Source organism: Anabrus simplex, chromosome 5, assembly GCF_040414725.1.
Source record: "Anabrus simplex isolate iqAnaSimp1 chromosome 5, ASM4041472v1, whole genome shotgun sequence".
In the NCBI taxonomy this organism is placed as follows: domain Eukaryota; kingdom Metazoa; phylum Arthropoda; class Insecta; order Orthoptera; family Tettigoniidae; genus Anabrus; species Anabrus simplex.
The window spans coordinates 453,255,944-453,271,314 of record NC_090269.1 but is presented as its reverse complement, the minus strand read 5'-3'; the positions used below and the strand labels follow the sequence as shown (position 1 = coordinate 453,271,314).

General features: G+C 37.9%; 1 protein-coding gene across 1 annotated transcript in view; it reads right to left on the bottom strand.

Moving 5' to 3' along the window:
- Positions 1-15,371, bottom strand: part of LOC136874642 (zinc finger protein 343-like) — a 243,509-nt gene that overhangs the window by 219,446 nt on the left and 8,692 nt on the right. Inside the window, exon 2 of the mRNA XM_067148268.2 lies at positions 12,614-12,709. Coding sequence (XP_067004369.2) covers positions 12,614-12,709 — 96 coding nt within the window. The remainder of the gene's footprint in view (positions 1-12,613; positions 12,710-15,371) is intronic.

Genomic DNA, 15,371 nt, shown 5'->3' with positions numbered 1-15,371 from the left:
AAAACCCTTGTAAGTCAAAAATATGAAACCTCATCTCTGAGTGATGAATTGTCTTCAAATTCCATAATGGCTATTATTCTATACACTTGTAAATGTCGGGTTCATATACAATCTTAAAATTGAGGAATTGAAGTTGAATGCAGTCCTTTAATGTTAAAATGTTCATTTCATATATATGTTGTTAGCCATGTGTTGGATAAAAACTCGTTGTGTACAAAAAAATTGTAAAACTGGGCCATCTTCTTAACTTTGTTGGTGTGTAGAAACGTAGTTTTGTGTTATATATATAATGGTTGGAACTGTGATTTGATTTACCCTAAAGTTGTTAGGCGGGCATAGCCTCTCAGTTCAATGCAACCCTGTAATGATGAAAGCCCAATATTAATAGAAAAGCAAGAAAAGTGATGAAAACTTGATTGAATCAAACTATTGATGAGGCCAACACGTGTCTACGGCTGTGTACTTTGCGTGACGACTGCAGCACAACGAGTGTGTCTGCTCGTATCGTGTGCTATGTGAGGACTGCATTCAACTTTAATTCCTCAATTTTAAGATCGTATATGAACCCGACATTTACGAGTGTACAGAATAATAGTTATTGCGGAATTTGAAGAGAACTCATCACTCAGAGATGAGATTTTGTATTTTTTGACTTCCAAGGGTTTTCTTGTTATAAATTAGAGTTTTTAAACCTAGCATAATATACATATAGATATTAAGGAGTTGAGTACAGTAGAACCTCGATAATTCAAAATCGGTTAATTCAAAATCCCGCCTAATTTGAAGAAGCTCTCGTTCCTGGAAACATGAGATACAGTTTTGCATGTTATTTCAATTGTTTAATTCAAAATATGGATAATTCGTAATTCAAAGTACAATGTTGGCCCCATTACCGAAATTCGGACTTCTAATTCTAAACTGCCTTTACATTTTAAAACAATAGTATATTGCAGAGTAATTTCAACTCAAAATTTATCCGCTCTGCATCATAATACAATTCGCGTTCCGGAACGTGGAGGGGTAGCTTTCCGCACTTACACTCACTTTGGTAGGTGTACAGTGCACTTCATTATTGTTAAGTTGAATGAAATCTGAATTCTTTTGTATTCAACCTTTTAAGGAACGCTGTAATATCACGCAACAGGCAGTGTGCGGGAAAAAGGAATTCGCGAACACTGGTGATACCGACAGCTGGACGTAAAAACTTGGCCCATATAACAAATTTGTAGGCACCGAACAATAATGTCATTGCCGATGAAACTGCATTGCTTTATTTTAATGTGAGCCCAAACGGTCTTATGGTTTTAAAGGAGAAATTGCCAGCCGGGAAATTGTACAAGGGTGAGGGATGGGGGCATAGTAGGGCGCAAAGAGAATGTGTAGTAGTGCGTTGTAATGCACGTGGAAGCTAGTTACTTTATCCCCTCATCATAAGAAAGTTCCATAAGCCATAATGTTTTAAGGGCGTCGGGCACTTTCCATGCCAGTACAAAGCATCTAATAATGCAAACATCCAAAAAATAATGCATTTGCGCAGGGGAACCGGCATAATTTATCCTCGTCTTTGAATTGTGCGATTTTTCTTTCATTGCGTGAGGTTATGTTTACCGGTGAGATATCCGAGTGCATTATTTGAATACTGTAAATGCACCTTCTTGGATACATTTTGGAAACAGTTCTTTTTTCATGGCATTTGAAAGGTATAAACTGTGAATCAAGGTTAACTGCATGCAGTAACGGGCCTTAGAATATTTTGTAACGCGGCAAGGGTTGGTACTTCTGAATTGCGAATTGGTGGTTAATTCGAAGTCCGATATTTTAGTCCCAACGACTTTGAATTAACGAGGTTTTACCGTATAGCAATATGTTGTTGTTCATTGTTTATTTCGCAAAGTTTTTTTCACTTACTATGCAGCTGATAATGGTGTCTAAATGAACACCGAAACTAGTTCTGTAATAAAATATATGTTGTAAAAACCATCCAACAACATTCTATTTTGTATTGAAAAAGGTGGGACCTGCTAGATTTTTAATTCAATTGTGATCTCAGTTCAATACGGACAAGTAATATGAAGTTCCTTATATTTAATAGCGGTAGCTGTCAATAACACGCAAGCTTTTCCATCCAAGCAATGCACTAGGGCAACATTGCCAAACATATTTCAGCCAGTTTTCCAGTAGCAGACTGCCCATCCAACTGGAGTCCTGAGTTCTGATGGTAACACTTTTACAGCTTAACACTCAAAGTACTGTCCAATAGCATTTCAAAATAGATGGGTATCTCATCTGCATTTCCAATTTGGGAAAGCAGATACTAATTTTTCTTTTGCAAACCAAATTATATTGCACTAGAAAGTTTTTCTTCAAAGGCAGTACGAACACGATGTGAAATTGTGGTAGGCCTTATAATGTTCAGCCCATTTCTCTGATTCACTCTCGGCTTGCTTTAAACTCTGGTGTAGGAAGTCCTTTTGTTATTTCTAATGTTTTCAATACGCCTATTTTGGTAGAAAAGTCATATCCCAATTCATGCCTTTATATTTCATATTTGCACAGAATCCTTTCAATTTCAGGAAACTGTGTACTCTGCCTGCGGAAAGCTCTATGATCACCACTACTATTTAAAAGAAAATCTTTGTTCATTCCTCAATTTCAAATACAAAATTTATCTACATTGTATTTCCTACCGGCAGAAGGATTCCTGATAATTTTATTTATTTATTTATTTATTTATTTATTTATTTATTTATTTATTTATTTATACCTTTTTAGTGGCAAAATTAGGACTCGAGGCCCTCTCTTCCACTTAACCACATACTAATCAAAATCATAAATAAAATACTGAGATATTTAAAATAGTTAAAACCAAACAAAAAATGTAATAGAATTGAGAACAAATTTAAATACATTACTAACTTAATAATAAAACTAATTAATAGTAAAAACTCTTAATAAAGACTAATCCTCAGGTGCGCACACATTCATACTTCAGCCATTCAGTTAGCTGTCCTCAGCAGGTAGTCTCGGCAGGTGACCTTAAATCTTTGTAAAAAGCTAGTTTCTCTGACCTGAGCTGGCAGGGAATTCCATAATCTGGCGCCGGTCACTACAAATGATCTATTAATTTTATTTGTGCGGTGCACTGGAATAGAAAGAGGGAATCTGGAACGTGTACTTAAGTTGTGAAATGATGATAAAAAGGTGAATTTAGAAGAGATATACAGTGGCTGACTTTCCGCTAGTACTCTAAACACCATCGTTAAAATGTGTAGCTGCTGACGTTTATCAGGCTTCAGCCATGAGAGATCCTTATAGTATGGGGTAATATGAACATCGTACCCGATATTGTAAATAAATAGCAGGCAGGAATTCAGTGCTCGTTGAAGTTTAAGTGTTTCTTCTCTTGTCATATCAACTAGAACAACGTCACAATAATCAAGAATAGGGAGAACCAGTGTCTGTATTAGTTTGGCCTTAAGCTCAAATGAAAATACATCCCTTTGCCGTTTAAGAGGGTGAAGGGCACCAAAAATCTTTTTACAGATGATTTTCATATGATCAGAACAATCAAGTGTTTCATTTATAATTACGCTGAGATTTTCAACTGTTTAACTGTAGGGAATAATGTTACCATTCAGTAGGATAGGCGGGATTGCAATATTGTTTGAGCAATTCAGTAATTTTCGAGTACCAATTATGATTGCCTGAGATTTTGTGGAGTTTAGTATAAGATAATTTCTTTGTGCATATATACTGAGTCATCGAGGGTCATTGTTAATATCTTGTATTGTTTCATCTAAGTCTGAAGTTTGCAGTGTCGATAAATCTGAAGATCATCAGCATAGAGGTGGTGTGTGTTATTTCCTGTTACAAATGGTATGTCATTGATATACATACAGAAATGTAAGGGCCCTAGAATACTGCCCTGTGGGGCACCACTAAGTTTCATTTTCCATTTAGAGACCTTGTTGTTTACTGTTACACGCTGTTTGACGGTTACTCAAATAAGAACTAAAAAACTAAGTGCAGCCAGGTCAGAATTTAGCAGTTCCATTTTCTTTATCATAGTCTGAATGTCTATAGTGTCAAAGGCACTACTGAAGTTAAGGAGGATAAATATAGTAAGCAGTTGTTTGTCCATAGCATTTCTAATGTCTTCAGAAACCTTCAAAAGTGCTGTCGCAGTACTGTGCCCCTTCTTAAATCCGGATTGCAAAGGGTCCAAAGGAGCATTTTTATTTAGGTACTCCAGAACCTGCTCATATACTAAACGTTCAAAGGCTTTAGAAAGCGCAGGGAGTATGGACACCGGGCGATAGCCAGAGGGTGATTGCGGGTGTAAACTCTTAGGTACCAGTATAATATTGGCTGTATTCCAGACAGTTGGGAAAGTTCCGTTTGGTAAACAATAGTTCAGTATGTGCGTCAGTATACGGAGGACAGCACGCACAATGTTATGTAAATAACCAATGGAAATATCATCTACACATGTGGCCTTTGATTTAATCGAGTATGAAGCCTTTTTAACCTGATTTTCTGTGACAATGTGAAATGTAAATGGTGGATTGGCCGGATGGGAGGGCAGTGAGTCGGTGCAGTTAACTGGGTAGGTTGAATATTTATTCTACTAAAGTAATCGTTCAGTTCATCAAGTGGAATGTCAGGAGTTATCTGTCTCTGTTGATGTTTTCCTATTCCCAGAGCTCTAAGTTGGTCCCATGCACAATTAGAATTTATGTTGTTAGCTAAATTCCGGAAATATGCACATTTTTTATTTTTGATTAATTGCTTTGTGCGATTTCTTAAATTGTGGTAAGATTCGAAGTCTGTGTCATCTAGGGCTTGTTTATAATGTCGAAATAACAAGTCACGGTGGACCATCATTCTCTTGGTTTCATCATCTAGCCATGGACAAGAAGGGCGAGAAACTTCTATTCGGCGTTTGGGGGCATGTCTGTCATATAAGTTCTTTACCATCGTATTAAACAAGTTAACTTTAGCGTCAGTATCATTTAGAGTCACGGTCCCACGGTAGTTGATAAGCGTCATATTTCAAGTAATCCAAGTTTAAGTCGTTCGTATTTCTAACAGTTATGTACATGGGTCTGTATTTAGGCACTTTGAGGGAATACGATAAATATATAAGGTCGTGGGTCGAAATGGATGGTACAGGGATTTGCGCATGGATTATTACTTTACCAGGGTTGTTCGTTATAATGACATCTGTGAGTGTGTGTGATGAACGGTTTGTTGCATACACGTGGTTCGTGGGTTGTAGCAAGAGAATAGTCATGTTACAAGTAGTAAACAAATCTACTAATCGTTTACTGTCATCAGTCGTATTAAGTAGGTTACAGTTAAAGTCTGGAAGTTTAGTAAAAACGTTTCGAATTCGGTCACATCAGTTACACCAGGCGGTTTATATATGACAGAAATCATCACTTTTTGTCTGTTGATATTTACTTCAATGAACATGAATTCCGGCTGCGTTCGTACATTCTGGGAAGAAGTACATATCACTTGGCTCTTTAGATCATTCCTACAGTAAATCGCTGTCCCGCTACCATGCCTTCCATCCGACCGATCGAAACGTATTAGATCATATCGATCAATATCAACCCTGGAGGAAGGAATGCTAGGAGTCAGCCAGGTTTCAGATATGCAAAGTAATATGTAAATTATTTTCCGTTAGTATTGCTTGAATTTCATCGTAATGCGCCGGAAGAGAAAGAGCATTTACATGGCAACACTGTAGGTTGTAAGACAAGGATGACAATGCTTGTTTCAACAGAGTACCTGTTGAGAAGGGAGAGACAGGGAGGGAGGGATTATTGATACCGTCACTGCCAAGGTCAGGTCCAGGTGCACAATAACTGTCTAGCTGAATATTAAAAATTCTAACAAGTAGATTATAAGATAACAATACATGCTATTTAGAAGAAGGAAACTCACCTCGACTTCCTGGAGAAAGAGACAGCTAACAATCACTTGCAGGCACTTACACACACATTCACACATTCTTAAGAACATTATAATAATAACAATAATAATTACAAGAAACATAGTTGTTATTGTTTATCCCACTAAAACTTTAAAGATTTCAAATCCGCATTCATGGTAATAATCTTCTTAGTGCCGTCTGGAAGCAGAACCACAATACGACCATCTAGTGTCCACACATTTCTCGTGCAGAATTTAAAATTGCCTCAACTATCACGTAAAATACATAATAGATAACAATACAGTATACACATGTCCAATTGTTATTTTCAAACAAATGCCGTCGCAAGACATGGTGAATCCGGTGCCAACCCTTAGAACTAAAATACACTAAAAATGTAACATTCCTTAAGACGTGTGAAGTATCGTGCCGCAAAGTGAAAGGCTTCAATAAGACTCATGCCCAATTTTTAGAAGAGACATTTTCTACAAAAAAATGTGGGTGCATTTGGGATTATAAAGTAAATAAATGAGGGGAAATTAATGCTTAATATAATGAGCATGCTACGATGTATGAAGGGATAATTTATCCTAAACCAATGAGGGCATACTGGTTCTGATATCTAAATAAAATGATATTTCCATAGAAAGAGGTTCAATGCACCATAAAAAGGCAAACGTATGACATGACTACAATAAATTTTAACCGATGATATATTTCAATAGTGATAAAATCAGATATACAAGTATAAGAGGACATGATTTTTAAGTAATGAGAGAGTAATATTCAGTATAACCCTGATTTTGCATGGCTTCAATTTAGCGAAAACCTGTATTTAACAAAAGAAATTTCAAGTCCAAAAAATTATACCATGAAAGCAATGCAATTTTATATTCAATTTAGCATATTTCACATTAGGGCAAAATCTGCATTTAGCGTAAGGAACTGTTAAAATTTTCATGTATTTATTTCTGTTCATTATGGCTATGGGACATTAAGAAACCTATGATAAAGATGTCATAAACCTGCTAAGGAAGATTCAAGGCAGAAGAGGAATTTAGAGCGCAGACACTTAGGTCTAAAGTGAGATTCAGATACACATCCGACAGCGGTCGCTGTAGTACAGTAGAAGAGAAAAGCATTATAATGACAATATTATTATGCCCTTCAAAAATTCCTATATTAATCTGTGCAATATCCTTCGTTTACAGTGAGAACCCTTCTACTGATTCAGTCATTATTACAGGCAAATTTGGGCATGTTAGTTTTGTTATCCAAATTCATACACTCTACTCCAGCATTTAAACAGAATGTGATAGATCATCTTCCATTGTAATTCTTCACTACATGCATGAGAGCTCTCCCCAGCGTTCAAAGGGGCCGTTGACATTAAAGTAATAATGCCCCACTACCAGTGTAAACAAATGTATTTGTAATAAGTGCACTGACAAACTCCTTAGAAATGAAGACTGAAGTAAACGTTCGCATATTTTTAGTACTAGGTACTGAAATAAAATTGGAATGTGATACTTCTCCTTCCCAAGATACAGCAATGAGGATAACTAATTTCAGAGATTAGGTTATGTACTTTCACATTTGGTTACATTTCAGAAAGTCTGTTCACGTGTAAATATATAGTGAAAGGGTTATCATTACTCTACAGAGATCTAACAAATGCATGGTAAATGTAGGTTAGGCGAAGCCGTTTGAAGTAAGGAAAGGGAAACATTTGAACAAGCCTCAGGAGTGATGCTATTACAATTTATAACAATGAAACTGAATATGCTTGTTTAAACTTTTGGAATTAGAAAATATCATGCTAATGAGTAAGCCACTGTTTGGAAAACATCTGCAAATTTTTTTAAACAAACCAATTGCTATTTTATACAGATTTTAATGTGTTTTGGGCAACAATATTATCTTTACTGATTTATATTGAGAACTGTATAAAACCTTCTAAGAACAAACTCAAATCAAAGCAGTTTTGCATTTACTGACAAAGTTTTAAGAGGTGTACAACTAAAAGAAACTACAGAGCTGGTCACAAATGGAGGATTATTGAAGCATTTCGTTTATTCGCAGAGGCTTGCAGACTGAATGTGAGCGGCATAACAGTGCACAATGAAATGTACGTATGAGATAATGATCCATTATCTAGCAACCACATTTTCCTGCATATGTGGTGAATCATTAACCATAGCCTTCAGTAAATACTCAGCTGGATTGTGTTGATCCAATGATCAGGGCCAGGATTTTGAAGACCTAAATATGTTTAAATAATGATCTCAAACATGATGGCAAAAACCCAGTAAAATGATCAGAAAATTTTAAAAAGACATGAATATTAAATGAAATTTAACAATCAATGTACTAATTGAGTTGCTATATGTTATAGACATTATAGTGATCTTTTGCCGTGTCAAGAAAACAAGGTGAAGTTCCTTACATTTCACAAAGGACTTTGGTCTGCATCTTCAGAAGAAAATCGTGACTGTTCATGAGAAAGACTGTCTCTCCTGGAACATGGACATGTCCAAGAAGTAACTTTCTTTATCCCCCAGATTGGCAAAGTGTTGTGAAGATTCTCAAGTCTCCCTATTCATTCTCACTTAAAGTTGCAATAATATCCAATACCACATGTGTAAATGTTTCAAAATCCTCAAACATGCAAGAAAATAACTCAAAAATTATAATATAGTCTACTAATGACCAAATAATGATGTATAATTTTAGAAAATGACCTAAAAATACAAAATGGCAAAAAATGACCTAATAAATGAGCATTAGAAATATGATCAGCATTTCTATACAAGTTAGCAATGTCTGTTGTTAAAAGATGACATGTTTTCATAATCCTGGCCCTCATGATGATAGTGCAAAGGAACAAATTTCTTAGGCTGTACCCAAGCATGCATGAATTATATATTTATTTTTCAAAGAATGACCTGAGCCAAAGACAGTTATGCTGCAACACACGTCTCTTGCTTAAAATAACAGCAGCAGTTGAACACAAGAGAAACCTTCAGCACTAAACTGTAACTACAGTACAGTGTTTAGGGTAGATATCTCCTTGAATGAGTGATGGTGCAATTTATGTTAATACAGGCAATGATTTCTGGAAAAAGTATACTTTCTACTGAAATCTCAATTTAAAGTAAACCCCCATCTAATGTTACAAAATCAGATCCCTGCAAAAACACTAAATAGGGATTATCTACTGCATGTTGAGATTTACATTCTTCATAATATTGAACCCACATGTTTTTATTTATCATCAATTTATTTAAGCCCATTTTTTGTTGATTTTCAAGCAGTGCACTGCAGTAGAAAGGAGTACTTGTTGTTGGTTCAATACAACGTAAGTAGAATTCATTATTGCTTTCACATATTATCAACGTCGTCATATGATTACAAGATATTAGAATCATTCCGTAGTGACGGTTTTCACCTTACAAAGGTGAAAAATGAGAGTATCCTCCTAATTCAATACATTATATATATTCCGTCATTAGACGGAGTAAACAAATTCAAACATGTTTCAGCTCGTTTGAGCCATTTTCAGTGAAAAATTAGGGGGGGTTGAAATAATTTACATAATATAAGTTGAAAAATGCTAAAAACATAATGAAGGAGCAAATAAAAAAACAAACAAAGAGAGCCTAGGCGGAAACAAAATTAGCACAAACATACAATATTTACATCAATATGCGGAGCATAAAAACAAACTCACTGCGACAAAATTCAGTGAAACAGGTGTTAATTTAATAATTGAAACTAAAAATTGTGTTAACCTAAGAAACAAAGGAATGAAAAAACAAATGATGCAGATGGAAATGAACAATAGTAGCACATGGTGAGGTTGTGGACGTCATAGTTTACAAACTATTGGTTTAGTAACAATAACAAAACAGGTTGAAATCACTGTCTAAAATCATCCTTGTAGAAACCCACCACATCAAATTGGTCAGGAGGGGAACGGGAGCAAACATTTTTGAGAAACCAAGCCTCACATAGCATGCATGCGAAAAGCCTGTGACAAGCAAAAGGTACCAATAAAATTTAAAGATTTAGAAACAGCAGCATTCTCAATATCTTCTCAATCTAGCAGGCCCTTTCTTGATTATTGTTTCATAATGTTGGCTGGTGTCTTGCCTTATTATAAAGGGTCGGAAGGGCCGCGATATAAAATTGAGAAGCTGTGTTAGGTAGAAGACAGATGCATAGTAAACTGTAAGTGATCTAGTGGAAACCGTCAATGAAGTTTTAATCTGTAATCTGTAATGGGTTTCTACAAGGATGATTTTCGACAGTGATTTCAACCTGTTTTGTTATTGTTACTAAACCAATATTTTGTAAACTATGAGGTCCACAACCTCACCATGTGCTCCTATTGTTCATTTCCATCTGCATCATTTGTTTTTCATTCCTTTGTTTCTTAGGTTAACACAGTTTTTAGTTTCAATTATTATTTTAAATTAACACCTGTTTCACTGAATTTTGTCGCAGTGAGTTGTTTTTTGCTCTGCATATTGACGTAATATTGTATATTTGTGCTAATTTTTTTTCTGTCTAGGCTCTCTTTGTTTTTTTCATTGCTCCTTCATTATGTTTTTTAGCATTTTTCAACTTATATTATGTAAATTATTTCAACCCCCCTCATTTTCACTGAAGATGGCTCAAACGAGCCGAAACATGTTTGAATTTGGTTACTCTGTCTAATGATGGAATATATATAATGTATTGAATTAGGAGGATACTCTCATTTTTTCACCTTTGCAAAGTCATCATATGATACATGTATTTGCCAATTTCTTTCCTCAAGTAATGCAAGGTAATTGATTTATTTCATTTACTTGTCATCATCATGATTATTTCATGCTTCCATTTAATGTATTTTAAATATTTTATCGTACAAGAAAAGGGAGTTCAATCACCTGAAATAACTTGACGATACAAAACTGAAATTTATTTATTGTGAACTTCATTGAATGTGGATGTTTGTATGAATGTTTCAATCTCAGTACTTACAGATGATCTTATTTTCAGTTATTATTTGTCGATTATTGCCGTACTTTCACTGCTTCAAATGAGGAAACATTAAGTATGACAAGATAATAATTGGATCTGAAAATTATTTATAAACAGCAGTCATTTTTCGCATTGATGATTGATATTCAAAGTAAATGTACTGTATTTGTTTGCCAGTGAATTTCTGTACAGTTGAGTATACACGGGACAACAAAGAAACCTGCACCACTTGAACAAGCAGTTGCTCAAGAGGGTAAAAGATGTGGCATATCTCAGGTGTAACATGGGGCCATTCTGGCAAAATGATAGAGAAAGCTATGAGCATGAGGCAACTCCTGTGTCGTAGTGATCAAAAGGAGAATAATGTTTTACATCATCTCCATACTACTGACTGGTGTAGAGGCCACAGAACAGTGTTCGAGATGAGGATATACTGGCAAATGTTGAGAAATCTTGGACCATGTTGAAAATGAGGATGAAAACCAGAAAATGAGCTGCTGACCCGAGCTCATAAAAGTATTTATCCAAGGAGCCTAACAAGTTATTAACATGTAAGCATGTTTGTGAAAGTGGGTTTTAATAATTTTCATACAAGTATCTTAATAACCATTGTGGGCAAGTTGCATACCACTGTTCTTGCATGATCACAATTAAATGAAATTTTGAGTTCCTTCAATACTATCCTCTCCCATCATTATTTCATACTTCAATACACCATCTACGAAAACGTTGACACAATCTAAAGCCAAACAATCTTCACAAGAAACACCTTGTAACAAGAAGTATGTCCCTGAAATTATACCCATAAAACACCTTCAATGGTTTTATCATTATTATTATTTATTATTATAATCAGAAATTATAAAATGATCCCAAATATTGATGAAATATAGTTTCAAAACACCAGTTAGTGGTAATTATTGCAACACAGGGCCTGCACGATATATATATTAACCATGACCGATTTGGAGAGTCGCTCTGCCTAGTTTAAGCACAACGTACTGTAGATCTAGTTGGCCGAGTATTGACTACGAGTGTTCCCGAGTAGCTCAAGGCAACACATGGTCTGCGTGGAGTTGTAACCTCGAAATATGCATATTCAAAATACAGGGAATGAAATAAATTTATTATAATATTAAAATCAACATGAGAGAAGTAATTTTATTTTAAAAAAGGTTGTTGAATCTTATCTGGGAAATGGAGTGTTTGTCGTTGGGTTAATGTTTGAATGTCTCTTATCAATTAGGATTCTTCTGCTTATGATATTAAGAGATGTCAGATATGGTTACGTGTAATGTCAACAGTGCTGTAACGAATGGCATGATCATAAAAATGCATGCAAATATTAAATAGTTACATCATATGTAAGTAGTGTATAAGAGTACGATCAAACAAACAACAACTAAAATGAGGAGAATGGAATATATGGGACACATTATGAGCAAACTGTCAGCTGCAAGCAAGGCAAAGGAGGACCTGGCAGACGACTTCAGAGCTCTCCGACGCTAAACATGACAAACAGAAGATAGTCAAACAAAGACCTTCAAGTTGAGAGCTTTAAAAAAAGTGGTCAGTCATTGAAATCTGCTCAGCAGTTCTTTTACAATCGTTATCACAAAACAGGTTATAAAATTATTAGATTACCTCAAATATGTCCACCTGCATTAGTTCAGGCTCCACATACTCGGATTTGGTTTCTTCTTTCATATGAATAATTTCTGCTGCACCTTCGTAATTGTCCTATGGAAAAGTTAATATATTAGGCACATTCTTTAGATACATGTGGCATTCTAGTCACCAACAAATGAGTATAAATATTCATAATTCAGTTTCAAGGCATCACTAATGCTTTCCAGAAACTTTCTGCATAGGGGGATCCCTTAAACATGTCAGCACAGCGTAATTCAGGAGTGGGAAAGTGTCCCTTTTAATCCTCAGGGATGTATTTGAACTGTGGAGCAATTACATTAAAAATTAAACCTTCTAAAATATGCTGAAACATCAATAAATAATTGTTCTATTCATCCTAAACAAAATAATTCTGAAAAATTCAAAACTTCAAAATATATTTGTATGATGTATTACATAGAGTACCGGCAAGTACAGCTCAGCATGAAATAGGTCTCTTCCATATCTCCTGTTGTATGTGAAGTCCTCAGCCTTAAGACAGAGACCAGCCTCAATCAGCAGCAATGGAGAGCAAGGTGTCACTAAGGAAATGAGGAGTGAGGTAGTTTTTGGTTGCTTTCCTCTCCTAGCCAGACAGTGCAGTTACAGACCAGTAAATTGTTTACCAAAGATTTCTTATTCCAAAAATTTGTGACAAATGGGGTAAAATGGGAGTAACTGCTCTAAAAAACAATCTCATTAAATTGTACACTCCCCACAAAAGTTGAGGGCTGCACTTTTCCACAAGTGTTTCTTATAAATTTTAGTTGGTTCTGCCTCCTGCCCCGCTGAACGACTGCCCAGAGTCTCCAACCCCTCGTGCTTATATAGCCGAGTGGCTTGCACGTGTATAAGGGTTGAAAGCACTGGCGCAGCCATGCAGGGCAAGAGGCTATGAACCGTGGCATCCCTCTGAAGGAGTGGATGCCACCGTGCTTTATTTTGTAATATTATACATGCGTGATGGGGTTACAGACCTTATCAACAAATAGAACAAAGGCAACAAAGGAAAACATACAAATAACTAAAATGAAGATAGAGATACATATATACCCTATGGAAAGCGATCTGGTGGCTTCTTTCGTCGAGGGCTGCGTCGAAGTGTTCTCATCCGTTTGAGCTTCTTGACTGGGTGTTGTCTCTCGTATTCGGTCGGTCTCCGGAGAGGGCTCCGCGACGCTGGAGGAAGCACAACGTCGGAAGCCAGTGGTGTAACCGCCATCACTGTGGAGCTGGAGCTGCTTGAGCTGCTGCTGCCCCTTGACCTCGCCCGCGGCGAGCGCCGCGCCCTCTTCCTCTTGTCTGTAAGGGGCGGCTGACCGCTCTGGCGGGCGGGGGTTGGAACTGGAATCCGGCTGGTAACATCGCCACTTCGTCGCCCGTGGCCTGGTCGACTTGTATTGCGGAGTTCCAGCCCCTGGATAGGGCAATGTACAAGAGGTTTGCCCGATTGAAGGCATACTTATTTTGGGCCGGCTCGAGAGCGTACCAGGCCGAGAGGAACCACAGGATGGTCGTAACGTCGTGATGATCCCGGCCCGCTGGTAGCATGTGAAGCATGCCCTCCAGTGTGGTCGCAATTTGGTAGACTTTCTGGTCGCTGGGAGTATCGAGACCCTTGCTGTATGTGGTGGGTCGTAGACTCCGAAAGGGCCACGGTTGCTCGGGTTCCTCCATCTCTCCTCTGGAGTCGTCGAGTTGCTGATTGTCTTCTAAAAAATGATCGGTGAGAGTCCTCATGTTGTGAGCAAGTTGATTGACTACATTAGTAAGATCTTGTAGTGTCAGTGGAGGCGCCGGTTGTTGCGGAGGTGCTGGGGCCTGTGGCTGAGGTGCTGCGGCGTTTGGATCTGGTTGCTGTTGTCTATCGGCCATGGTTCTTCTAATGACTAACGGAGTGATGACCGTTGGATCGGAGGCTTGACTACGTGTCTGAGGCTTAGTGCGGATGCGTCGTACAACTTGGTAGGATAACGTCGTTTGCTTCGTGGGTCGAGCGCTGGACATTCCTCCGATGATCCCTGCGGGGTGTGACGTGGGGTGAGCCCGAGGTTCACGTCACTGCTGCCTTTAGTTGGTTCTGCCTCCTGCCCCGCTGAACGACTGCCCAGAGCCTCCAACCTCTCGTGCTTATATAGCCGAGTGGCTTGCACGTGGCCGGGACCATCATGACGTTATGACCATCCTGTGGTTCCTCTCGGCCTGGTACGCTCTCGACCCGGCCCAAAAGAAGTATGCTTTCAATCGGGCAAACCTCTTGTACACTGCCCTATCCAGGGGCTGGAACTCCGCAATACAAGTCGACCAGGCCACGGGCGACGAAGTGGCGATGTTACCAGCCGGATTCCAGTTCCAACCCCCGCCCGCCAGAGCGGTCAGCTGCCCTTTACAGACAAGAGGAAGAGGGCGCGGCACTCGCCGCGGGCGAGGTCAAGGGGCAGCAGCAGCTTAAGCAGCTCCAGCTCCACAGTGATGGCGGTTACACCACCGGCTTCCGACGTTGTGCTTCCTCCAGCGTCGCGGAGCCCTCTCCGGAGACCGACCGAATACGAGAGACAACACCCAGTCAAGAAGCTCAAACGGATGAGAACACTTCGACGCAGCCCTCGACGAAAGAAGCCACCAGATCGCTTCCCATAGGGTATATATGTATCTCTATCTTCATTTTAGTTATTTGTATGTTTTCCTTTGTTGCCTTTGTTCTATTTGTTGATAAGGTCTGTAACCCCATCAC